Consider the following 13,132-nt stretch of genomic DNA (forward strand, 5'->3'; position numbering starts at 1 on the left):
CTAGGGTATGCAGTCTGATGGAGGATACACCCACAGGTTTTGTAGTCCAGGCTTTTCTAAAAGAGGGAAGTAGGGCCTCTGTACTTTCAGGTACCTTTTATTTTGATCATTAGACAGTGGTTTGTACGAGGGTTCCCCTGATTTTATTTCCCCCCCCCTGTATATCACTGCTCTTCAACATTTCTTTGTCAGTCCAAGTTATGTATCAAAAGGATTACTACTAAGGATCTGTCTGCCTGGTAATGCAGGGGTTGGATTTTCCATCCTGAAGCTTCTCACTTTGAAGCATTTCAGAGCATTTCAGAAGCTCTGCTTGTACAGCCATTCTGAACACTGCATGGCATCAAGGATGTGTTTATCCCTGACACTGAGCTGAGCAGCTTGTCTCATTCTTATTCGGATACATGAAAATAAAATCTCGCTGTCATCTTGTAGTGGACATGTTCTGTGTCATAAGGAGCTCTATAAAATTATATATAGTTAGTCACAGCATGACATTCCTGGTGAGGTTTGCACTTTTCATGAACGTAAGACATTGATATTTTTTGTAGCACAAACACTTGCAAAACTTTGTATCACAAACCTCACTTCTCTGTTTAATTTGCTGCTGATTTTTCTTATCATTATTATGTGCCAAGCAGGCACACTGGGACTTTTCAGTAAGTTGTACACAGCAGTAATAAAGATGGGAAGAAAATAAGTGTTGGGAAATATTGTAGAGGAACAGTAACTTTTGCATTTATAAAAGCTATAATTAGAAGTGTGTGTGCAGCTATTCAATATGTTACAAAAGCAAAGGTGTTATAGCTAAATTGCTCTGGTGGGTCAAGGAGGAAATTAAGAATTTGTGCTTTTAATATACCATGCCTCTAGAGCTGCAAGGTGTCCTGTGAATTAATGATAAAGGGGTCAATGACTGTTCCTGGACTTACGGTTTTAGTTGCTAGTTAGTTTGCAGTTTGTGTGTTTTATTGACCATAGTTCTCCTTATGCAAGATATAGTGGGTATCTCTGTCAAAGTTATAGTTCAGATGGAGTGGGAAGTCCTAGGAACACCTATAGCAACACATAGTGTTTACTTCTGCCAGGTGGATTTGTATGGCCATACTATATGAATATATACACACAGTTATGTGCTCTAGAGCATTTGTATGGATACAATGCTCAACTTTTTCATCTGCCATGACTACATTGTGTTGAAACACAGGGAAACTGTGGTCAGCTTCTGCAGGGTATGATTTTTCTTTTCCTTACTTAGAGAACTGTGTGGAATATCATTGGATCTGGCCTTCCAGCAGCTCTGATGCAGTGCCTGTACCTTTTCTTTACTTTTCCTCTGAAGAAAATCAGTGATGGAGAGACAAGTGAGGATGACACCCAAACTCAGGAAATGCTTGTTAAGGTGGGGTGGACTCTCATGAAGTTTATTTGCTCTCGGTACTGAGATATTCATTTAGGCTTTTAGCTGGTGATTTACTCAAACTGCCAAAAAGGAGTAAATTTGGACTGAAAGTTAGTGAAGAAGTATGAGGAGAAGTATAAAACAGTCTGAGATGGTGCACTTTATATCTTTTTTTGTTGTTGCTAAACAAAACACCATGACTTTAAGTGGGAAAAAATCCATGGAAAAAATCTTAGTGGCAGTTCTATTTGTTTTTCACTTCACCTTTTCTCCTAAGATTAGGGGGCATTATTAGGCATTAATATCAAACTATAATCTCCCAGTACCCCAATCCCACCCACCCCACCTCACAAACACACACACACACACACCCAGTGTGTATTTCTTTATCTCTCAGGTATTTGTAAAGGTTTTTATTATAGATGATGTTTGTTTGCTTTTCAGATAATGCTTAACATGTACAGAGAGGAACAAGGTGTAGAGGAACTTCTGGCAGCTGATAAGCTTCAGTCATTAATTATAGCAACTGCTTCCCTCTGGGACCAGTGTAACCACTCCTGGAAAGTACCTACAGGCCGTGTGCTGAGAACAATTTCAAAGGCTCAGACCAAAAACAGCATTGTGTACCTACAAGGTTTGGCTTAGAAATCTGGCTTTTCCTTTTCTGATAGCTCCACTGAGAATGAAAGCTCAAGAAGAGTCTCCCTCGGATAGATTTTTATCTCTACACTCAATTGCAAAGCATGGGCTCTTGGCTTTCTAGACAGGAGCTTTATGTAGTACTAATAGCCATCTGGAAAGTGAAGTTTTTTTCTACAGAAAAAAAAAGTAAAATTATAAGCAAGGGCCAATCCCACCTAATCACAGTAATGCAGGAAAAGATAACGGTGTTGTGGTTTTTTTTTATGGTTGCATTACTCAGTGTGTGAGTCTAAGGCTCATGCATACTCCAAAAACAAAGTTGAGGGCACTGCCAGAGGAGTGGAGTCTTTTGGGACAACTTTATGACTGGTTTAACCACATCCTCATTTCTTCCTAGGTTTTACTAGTGTAAGAATTTTTTTGTTATTAAGTGCTGTCATGGTTTAAAACCAAACCCACACAGCTCGTTCACTCACTCCCCCCCTTGATCCCCCGACCCCTGTAGAGTTGGGAAGGAGAATCCAAAGAATGTAGCCCCCACGGGCTGAGATAAGCACAGCTTAATAGCTAAGGTATAACATAAATCACTCCTGCTACTACTACTACAAATGATAATGATAAAGCCAATAACAAGTGAAGAGAATACAACACCTCACCAGCCACCGACCCATAACTCACCCCACCCTGACCGACCGAGCACCAACCGATACCTCCTCCATCCCCCCAGAGCTCCAGCCATTCTGGGTCTCTCCCGGTTACCTCCTGGGTATGACATGATATGGTATGGAATACCTCTTTGGCTAGCCTGGGTCAGGTGTCCCGTCTCTCCTTCCTCCCGGCCTCCCTCCTTCCCTGGCAGAGCATGAGCTCAGAAAAGGCCTTGGACAAAACCAAACATTTGAGCAGTAACTCAAAACATACTTGCTATCAGCAACCGTTCTCAGCCCGAAAGTCAAAACACAGCACTGCACCAGGTACCAAGAAGGAGAAAAATGACTGCTACTGTTCAAACCAGGACAAGTGCGAAGACAATGAGTCCCTGTTTTTTAGAATTAAATATAAAAATTCTATAATCCAGGCTTTACTGTCAGTATATTGTTTCATGGACCAACTGCATTAAGGTATTTTTATTTTTCAAAATAAAAATTTGGCTTCCTGGGTGAGATTGAAAGACTGAGGAATAATATTGCTTAAAGTACTAAACTGTTGAGACATTTTGAAGCTGTCCTGGGAGGACTGGCCATCAGATTAGACAGGAAAACTAGGCTTCATTGCTCAGAGCAGTATGTGTATATTCCATTATATATGCCTTATTGAGCAAAGAATTAATCTCTGAACTCTGCTTAGAATATGTGATTGACTTAGTCCAAGACAAATATGTCAGCCTCTACTTACCTTGTAACCAGACAGCTGGATTCACTGCATATGAATTTTGGTGAGTGTATGTTTTGGAAGTTTATACTCCTGAGACTGAATAAGCTGCTGGGGATTAAGTAAAGAAATGCACGCATACTTTAGAACCAGAAATGTTCTTCATGTAGCCTCTGAAATGAATGTCGTGTTCATCTATCCTCTTGTCTTTTCTTTCTAAAAAAAGAGTTAACTAACTGCCATTTTACTGGGAAGTAACTTTTTAGACTTGATGTTCTGTTGTTAGGAATTTTGAACTTGTTTTACTGTCAGTTCTTAAATACCTGCTATATTGTTTCCCCACAGCTGTGGACTGCATTAAAATAGCTATTCAGAATCTCTTTAAAGTGGCTGATACCCTACCTGCTTGTGATGTGTGTGAAGCTGCTAGTATTGTCCTGTGCTTTGTGAAAGATTCCTATCCCATATCCTCAGCTTTATTAACAGAGTTTGAAAACAATGATGGCTACCAACTCCTGCTAAAAATTTTACTGAGGTAAGTAGAGAGGTTTTGAGTGTCATTCTAGAGGGTGATAAAATGTTATTTTCAGAACACACAGTGGTCTTTTTTACAATATGGCTTATGTAGGTAATCCTGTGTGGATGTAAAGATCACAATACTGGATCTTTCATTGCTGTTTTAGGAAGGGAAGCAGTACATAACTTCTTCTACTGAAACCATAACAGAAATTAACAGTAGGAGAAGTTAGTCTACGAGTGGCACAGTGACTTACTGAGCACAAGACAAAGGTTCTTCATCAATTAATATTAAACTGGGCATAGGTCAGAGACGTATGTCACAGTTAAGATGAATACAAGAATACAGTCTTTTTGACAGGTAAACCTAATCTCCTTGCTGTGGAGAAAACAAACAAACAAACCACACCCAAACTTATATCTGAAAAGGTTGTTCTTCAGAGCTGAGATGAATATGAACATACCAGGAAAAAAAAATCACTAGTTCTCCTAATCAGAAGTACAAAGTAGAATGTTTTAGTCTCCTTGTCTCCTTGCATTGTCTAACCAGGTTCTGAGTTTGCAATGTCAAAACAGCACATTATACTACTTCCTTAGGCAGCACTTAGTAACTTTGTTCTAGCTTTCTTTTATGTCATATGAAAAGAGCATTTCCAGATCTTCTCAGTTTAAGGCAGTTTCCAGGTTGAAAAGGACCTTAAGATCATCTAGTTCCAAACCCCCTGCCATGGCCAGGAACACCTCACACTAAACCATGTCACCCACGGCTCTGTCTAACCTGGCCTTGAACACTGCCAGGGACGGAGCATTAGCATTCCACAGCTTCCCTGGGCAGCCCATTCCAGTATCTCACCACCCTTACAGTAAAGAACTTCTTCCTTATATCCAATCTAAATTTCCCCTGTTTAAGTTTCAATCCATTACCACTTGTCCTATCACTACAGTTCCCAATGAAGAGTCCATCCCCAGCATCCTTATAAGCCCCCCTTCAGATACTGGAAGGCTGCTATGAGGTCTCCATGCAGCCTTTTCTTCTCCCAGGCTGAACAGCTCCACCTTTCTCAGCCTGTCTTCATACAGGAGGTGCTCCAGTCCCCTGATCATCCTCGTGGCCCTCCTCTGGACTTGTTCCAACAGTTCCATGTCCTTTTTATGTTGAGGACACCAGAACTGCACACAATACTCCAAGTGAGGTCTCACGAGAGCAGAGCAGAGGGGCAGGATCACCTCCTTTGACCTGCTGGTCACGCTTTTTTTGATACAGCCCAGGATATGGTTGGCTTTCTGGGCTGCGAGTGCACACTGAAGCTGGCTCATGTTGTTTCTCATCAGCCAACACCCCCAAGTCTTTCTCCACAGGGCTACTCTGAATCTCTTCTCTGCCCAACCTGTAGCTCTGTATTCTTGTATTATTCTTGCTGTGTAATTCTCTTATCTCTTCTCCAACACTTGCAGGAACTTTGATCCCTGGCCAGTACATTAGACTGAGGGGAGTATTTTGTAATTTAGATCTAGGGGACTGTAATTTGAATCATGAATCCAAAGGTGTCTGTAGGTGAATGTGACTTCTCATGATTTTTGGATGGTGCAGCATAATTAACTTACAATTGGAAAAAGTGTTGTCTTTTTCTGACTATGTTTTCTTTAGTTACTGTAGATTGACTAACTCTCCCTTATAAATAACCTCTGTGTAGATGTATATTTCTAATTAAATTGGGTCCACATAAGGACAGAAACACCCCATCTTTGATCAGTAAGGGCTATGGCTGCCCCCATCCTTTGAAAGTGATGTGGGACAGAAACAGCATACAAGTGCACAGGGCTTCTGATTAATCTCCCTTGTCAGCATATACTGGCAGAAAGAGAGAGAAAGAGAGCTGCTTTCCTGAACATTTTGTGTGACCAAGTTTCTTCTTCTCTAATGTTCGGGATTTCTTTTTCAGGTAAAAAGAATCCTGCTGAACACTTGCTTTCCTTCCAAAATGGATACTGGCATTTGCCCTGGATTCCCCCCCCCACCATTTCTTGTTTGGATTAAACCAGAGCGTTTGTTTCGTTTTCTTCCAAAATTTCCACAGCTTCCAGTATCAGTCTGTTGCTCTACCACTATCCATGCCTAGATACTGCAGATGTCTTTCAGAATTGATCCCTTTAAGCAGTGCAGAGTAGGAGGTAGTGAATGCTCCATCCCTGGCGGTGTTCAAGACCAGGTTGGATGAAGCCTTGGGTGATATGGTTTAGTGTGAGGTGTCCCTGCCCATGGCAGGAGGGTTGGAACTAGATGATCTTGAGGTCCTTTCCAATCCTAACTATTCTATGATTCTATGATAAGCAGCTTTCTGCTTTTAACAGACTCTCATTTCAGTCTGAACTGTAGCAAATCTGGGGTTACAGTTCAAGCTATTTCCTTACTAGGAGAGACTTGCTGTCTCCATGTCTGAGTCACAAAGCTCAGGAAATGAAATATTTTTCCCTTTCTAAGGGCTGAGATTTTTCTGGTTTTTATCTCAGCTAGTCCTTTACCTTGCCAACAACATGCCCACCTCTTAATGTGAAGTGCCTGATTTAATTTTTGATTTCTCAGAAAATAATTCTTTTTTCTCCCTAAACCAAGAACTTTTTGAGATAATTATTTTTTTCTTTTTTTTAGGTACATGTAAATAGACTAAATTTCAACATTTAGCTTCCTTTTCTTCAGAAGACAAGTACAGTGTCACTTCAGTTTTCTTCTTCAGTTTTTGTTTGAATTCAGAATGTGCTGCCCAGGTGTGGAGTTACTGTTTGTAAGATGATTAAACAAGTTGCAGAATTAGACAGTAAGGCAGCAAAATAAGCTGGGAAGGAGCAGGGACTAAAATGGGTAGCTCCTATGTGTTCACTACCTGGTGATAAATCCAAAATATTTACATTCCTAAGGCATGAGCATATGACTGTCCCAAATTTTCTTCCTAGATGTGAAGGGTTGCAGCAAAATGAAGGAGACCCCTATCTAGATGAGATCTTGGACATGCTGACTTGCCTTACAACTTGTGGAAAAACTGAATTGAAAGTTTCTGGCAATATTGTACACCCGCAATTACCTCACTTTAATTTTGAATGGACACGGTCTTCTGGTACAGTATATATATATATATATATATATATATATCTGTGGTTGTGTAGGTGGGCCATAGAAGAACAACGTTTTATTCATTATGTGTCTTAATATGGTAGGAAGAGTAGAAAATGGAATCTTCTGATCTATGTGTTTAATCCTGTATCAAACTGAACTGACTATCAGCTGTAGGGTCCTGATCCAAGGTTGAGAATCTGTCTCCAAATCACATCCCCTGTGCCTGTGATTTCTTTTCTACTTTCAGACATGATTTAATATTGTAGTTATGGTGCTTGCAGTCTTAAATAGCATTGACATAAAAATGATCTCACCTGTTTTTATCCCACAGGAATGACAGTGAAAAACCTTCAGGCTTTTCAGGTGTTGCAGTCCATTTTCCAGAAAAGTAATGATCAGTACCTGTGCAAAAGAGTCTTGGCAGCAATCGATACCATATGGGCCTGGGACACAGTCAACTTCTTTCTTCTGGAATGGACACTACAACCTATCAACCAGTTAATTGACATAATCCATTTCAAACCACACACAGTCCAAGTCCAGTTCTTCAGACTAGTGGAGTCCATAGTGCTAGATCTGTCCTATGTTCCCCATGACATTTTGAAGAAGGTTCAGTATTTGATAAAGGAAAACACAGTGCCATTCTGCACCTTAACAGCTCTCCGGTGCCTTCTCACCATGACCAAGAAGGACCTGTTACTTAGTGATATATTCCGTGACTCTGGGCTCTTAGGCCTACTGCTGGCACTTTTAAGGAAGCAAGCTAAGATCCTGAGGAAGTCAGGTACAACTTAATGTTATTCATAATGACTGTTGAAGTAGCCTGATCAATACGAAGAAACTAATCTCTTTCTACAGTCAAATTACAAATTTTATATTCTGTGTAACTAGATTTTGTCTGGCCAAGTGGCCTAGAACACGTAATATATTAACCTGGGTTTTCTCTGAAATCTTCCTTGTTTATCATTCTACTTACTAGCCTAAACAGTTCTGGACTATTCTTCACTAGTCTATTAGTAATTATTCTAGAGAGTACCATTCAGACTACCCTTTAAAAACAGGTCTCAGTTTGGGGTTCTGTAGAACTCCAGCTTTAGAGTAGAGGAAAAAAGAGTTTTTCTCAGTGCTTAGTTTTTCTGAAAATGATACTTAATCCTAACAACTGATTGAAAGCAGTTTCTTGAATTTTGGCCCTATATTACTACCAGCCATTGTCACCTGACATAGATATCTCTTATTATGAAAACAGGAAAGTAATACTCCCGATGTGGTAACTGTGTGGTACAGCCGACTTAAGAGACAGACTCACATAATTAGAAGTTCATAACTGCTATTTTTAAAAAAAGAAAAATGCATTAGCACATTTCCTGTGCTATATGAATTGGGAAATGCCTTAAGATTGCAATGAGATAATTGTTTAATAAAGTAGGAGGGATCCAAAATACTAGGTATAACTTCTGATGCAGCAAGCACAATTGAATTATTTTTGCACATTTATTCCAAACAAGATAAGGAATATTAATTGCAACAGAAGATCTGGAGTGCAGACATCCATTACCTCTGAGGACACTCAGATTTATGTTCTTGATGTCAGAGAACTAGTTTTGTACAAGAATACTTAGATAAGGATTTTCAAGGTTTTCGAAAACTGACCTTCTGCTTATGAGCTGGTACAGAGGTGCTTTATTCTGTCTTGGCATTAATTTCACTGCTTAGATCACTTGGTGATCTAAATTTTATAGAATGAGTGATTGAATGACTATGTAATTTGTAAATTTAGGCACATAGATAGAGAGGAAGTAGGAACACTGTTATTACCACTATTGCCTATAGTTATGCGGGAAGTCCAGACTGCAGAATGTGGAATCACACCTGTGTTTTCCAATCCCAGACTAGACCCTAATAACTAGGGAATGTCTTGCCTGTATTTTGTTGCTCATATTAGGGTTCAATATGAGCAATATTTAAGAGAAAACTAGAATTTGCTGGAGAGCTGGTTTTCTTTCCTGGTTTAATATATTTTAGGTATGGTTAACCAGGTCTTGTATAAATTGTATTATGACTTTTGATATACTGACAGCTGGAACTCATCTGCCTGGTCTGGAGGAAGGCACTGAGAAGGAATTAAATGCCGTGATGCTGAAGATGGTGGCTGCTCTTACTGTGAGGTCTGTGAGGAACACTGGTAAGAAATGACATGACTACATTACTTTTGTGATATTTGGCAGTAAGTGGCCACGATGGAGCACCAACAAATTTTCCAACCTCTATGCTTCAGTGAGAAGTGGTGGGCAACTCTAGAAGAGTAGGGATAACAGGATTTTTAAACAGGAAGAAATGTGTCGAAGGTATTCTCATCCTGCTTAAGGAGCCTTATCCCAGTCGTCAGTCTTCTTCCCTCATCCATGGAATACTTTTGAATTGTTTACATAGAAAATACAAGTTGTCTTGTAGAAAGCAAAACTGTGTGAGTGGTTTGCATACTCTTTGGTCATCCAGACTTTCTTCCATAGTATCTATTATTTGGAATCTTGATGGGATCAGACACATGCTGAGTAGCACACATTTAGAGTTGGCATACCTAACAGGTGTACATGTAGGGAATCTTGTGGAACATAGTAGTACAGAAGTGAGCTCTTCTGAATACTGGAATCCACTCAGTTAATAGTAACTCTTGAATCCTAGAATCTTCATGCTTGCAGCATCTTACAATGCAAATACAGCCACAAATTATCAAACAGTCCCCTTCATAAACTGAAGAGATTTTTAAGCTGAAAATTAGTAAGGAGTCTTTTCATTCATTATTGTATTGGGAAGCTGTCATCTCTGATGATTAGAAGCTATGCTCATCCAGTAATTCTTTCCCTAGATGTACTTGTTCCATTCAGTCTGTGTTGTCTTTAGCTTACCTAGCTGCTCTTCTTGCCTCTCCTGCTGTATCTGTAGAAATGTAGCACTTCACACCAACACTGAAAATCTGCTTGTGAAAACTATAAGTAAAGGATAGTTTACATAACAAATAATACTATGTTTGTCCCCAGTTGTCTTGAAGGACTATGGAATGGTGCCATATATCAAGATATTTTTGGATGATGAGTGCTACAGGAGTGATACTCTCAGCATTTTGGAGCAGCTGTCAGTAATCAACTATGAAGAATATATGAGCATTATTATTGGGGCCCTCTGTTCTTCTACTCAAGGGGAGCTACATCTGAAACTAGATCTGCTGAAGGTAATTAATGTGGCTTCCCACTTGGTTGTTATTTTCTTAGCAAATTGCTCTTAATCTCATACCTAGCACTGTTGTTTTTCCAAGGAAGGTAAGTGCGGAACTTAAAAGAGCCATGGGCTAGTTTTTAATTCTCGTAAATTAGGCACTTTGATTTTTAGCAATGTGTGTAATCAACACCTTCTCTCAGTATCAGATGTTGAAGTATTTTGAAGACTTAAATAGGAAGTATAGAGAAATGGAAATGGTGAAGGACACAGTTGTATGAGCAGTTCTATGTAATGTGACAGTGAAAGGAGGAACAGATGTGAATGAAAGTAGAGGAGAGGTAGAGGGAGAATGTGAGAAGAGGTAAAGGGGTAAGACTGGAAGAGACAGGGTAGGCATGAGATGAACAGCTTGATTCTCTTAGGTTTCCAAGGTTGAAACTTTGCTGTCCTTAATTTTGTCATCTCTCACATACATCAGTGTCATGAAAAACGAGATGTGAGATGATGGAAAGAAGGTGTCTTGTGAATGTTTGGAGGAATAAATTAGAACTGTTTGTAGCCTGTATTGTGTTTATATAGGATATGATCCTGTTTATACAGGATCTGATAAGCAATGAAGCAGGGGAAAGAATCCGTGTGCTTTATTTTGGTTTAGATCATGGGCATCAAATTGAAAAGCAGCAGTGTTATATGCACTGGTTGAAAGTTTCATTCTACCTTCTCTACCAAGTGTGAACTGAATTCACTTTTCAGCACAGCGATAACAGCTGCTTCTGTGATAGAAGAACCATGTTACTTTAAAAAGAAAAAGTTACAAAGTTTATAGCTTTGATTTAAACAGTAAACTTTAACAGTATCTGTGGAAAAGTTAAGTACAGTGTCCAAACTAATATGAAAATAATTGCAGCTTCAGTGTCTAATTTTGATAAATGATAACTATATTAAGGCATAATGTAAGCAAATGTATTTATTATCTACACCCATTGGGACTGTGATTGTGTTACACATAAATTCAGATTGATTTGCTAATATATATTTAGCTGTTAAAACCTGAGCCCAAATGCAATTAACACTGCCATATTCCAGAGTGGCACATGGACAATTATGAGGAATAACAAATAATGGAATGTGAAATAAATTCTGTTAACGTTAACTGAGTTAGGGGATTTCCAGCAGACATGAATTTTATAGATTCAGGACAGAGGAATACTAACTCATAGGCGATTAAATTCTAACTGAGTTAGAGCTCGAGGAAATGTGGTTACTGTTGACCTTCTCTGAAATGTGTTAAAGCCATCCTGATAACTTCAACTCTGAGTTATTAAATTTACTCCCTGTTCAGAAGTCCCTGCCTGGTTTGATACATTATCATACAAAATTGAATGACAGTAATAAAGTTCCTCCCTCCCCCTTCAGTTCTGGTAACCCTTTCTCACAGTCATAGATCGCATTACACAGATATCTAGTTGTGTTAAAACTGTTCCTCTTCAGCAGGTTGTGAAGTGGAATTCTTTCATGGGGTATCTGTTGGGAAACTATGTCAAATAAGCCCTTTCCAAAATTAAAAGGTACAGCCTCAAATTTCAAAGGTCCCTGGTGCCTGAAAGGGCATTATATTTATAAAATTAGTTGTGTAACATCCCCAAAACCTGGAAAGAATTGCATTCAAAGACAGTAGACCATTTCCTTGCAAGTACTTTTTTCTCACTGATTTTATTTCCAACATTACAGAACTTAATAATCATAGAATCATAGAATAGTTAGGGTTGGAAAGGACCTCAAGATCATCTAGTTCCAAACCCCCTGCCATGGCCAGGAACACCTCACACTAAACCATGTCACCCACGGCTCTGTCTAACCTGGCCTTGAACACTGCCAGGGACGGAGCATTAGCATTCCACAGCTTCCCTGGGCAGCCCATTCCAGTATCTCACCACCCTTACAGTAAAGAACTTCTTCCTTATATCCAATCTAAATTTCCCCTGTTTAAGTTTCAATCCATTACCACTTGTCCTATCACTACAGTTCCCAATGAAGAGTCCATCCCCAGCATCCTTATAAGCCCCCCTTCAGATACTGGAAGGCTGCTATGAGGTCTCCATGCAGCCTTTTCTTCTCCCAGGCTGAACAGCTCCACCTTTCTCAGCCTGTCTTCATACAGGAGGTGCTCCAGTCCCCTGATCATCCTCGTGGCCCTCCTCTGGACTTGTTCCAACAGTTCCATGTCCTTTTTATGTTGAGGACACCAGAACTGCACACAATACTCCAAGTGAGGTCTCACGAGAGCAGAGCAGAGGGGCAGGATCACCTCCTTTGACCTGCTGGTCACGCTTTTTTTTGATGCAGCCCAGAATATAATTGGCTTTCTGGGCTGTAAGTGCACACTGCTGGCTCATGTTCATAATTTACTCTAGATTTGTTTTAAAATGGTTCATTGTAAAAATAATTAAAAATTTACAAGTTATATAGGTTGCTTTTTATACATGTGTGATATTGTCAAGTGGCATTCGCTTATAGCCTGCTTTAAGTCTGTTGAAGTTAGAGAAAATCTAATTACTTTGTTATCTTGGATCTGACTCTATGGCTATTTTCCTCTAAAGTATTGTGCAAACTTTAAAAATATGTCTGCTGAGAAAGAAAGTTATTCTTGCCTTCCTTAATGAGCAGAGCCTGCTGCTTGCAGTATTCTTCTGGTCATCCTGAGTCACTCCTTTTTTGAAAAGGGTCTGCTCAGTCACATGAGCAAGTCTAGTGTATTCAGGGCTGTAGGAAGACTTGCCTATAGAGAGCTGTACCTTTTTGTCAGTTCCTGTATATGGTTATTTACAGTTGTATCACTGCTTTCATAGGCAAAGACTCATTTCTTGGGA

The 13,132-nt window shown here is 39.6% G+C and overlaps 1 protein-coding gene across 1 annotated transcript in view; it reads left to right on the forward strand.

The window, feature by feature from the left end:
* Window positions 1-13,132, forward strand: part of WDFY4 (WDFY family member 4) — a 136,954-nt gene that overhangs the window by 10,729 nt on the left and 113,093 nt on the right. The window contains exons 4-10 of the mRNA XM_013130246.3: window positions 1,259-1,402; window positions 1,847-2,036; window positions 3,761-3,950; window positions 6,884-7,044; window positions 7,375-7,827; window positions 9,124-9,228; window positions 10,085-10,275. Coding sequence (XP_012985700.2) covers window positions 1,259-1,402; window positions 1,847-2,036; window positions 3,761-3,950; window positions 6,884-7,044; window positions 7,375-7,827; window positions 9,124-9,228; window positions 10,085-10,275 — 1,434 coding nt within the window. The remainder of the gene's footprint in view (window positions 1-1,258; window positions 1,403-1,846; window positions 2,037-3,760; window positions 3,951-6,883; window positions 7,045-7,374; window positions 7,828-9,123; window positions 9,229-10,084; window positions 10,276-13,132) is intronic.

Source organism: Melopsittacus undulatus, chromosome 4, assembly GCF_012275295.1.
Source record: "Melopsittacus undulatus isolate bMelUnd1 chromosome 4, bMelUnd1.mat.Z, whole genome shotgun sequence".
NCBI classification, from domain to species: domain Eukaryota; kingdom Metazoa; phylum Chordata; class Aves; order Psittaciformes; family Psittaculidae; genus Melopsittacus; species Melopsittacus undulatus.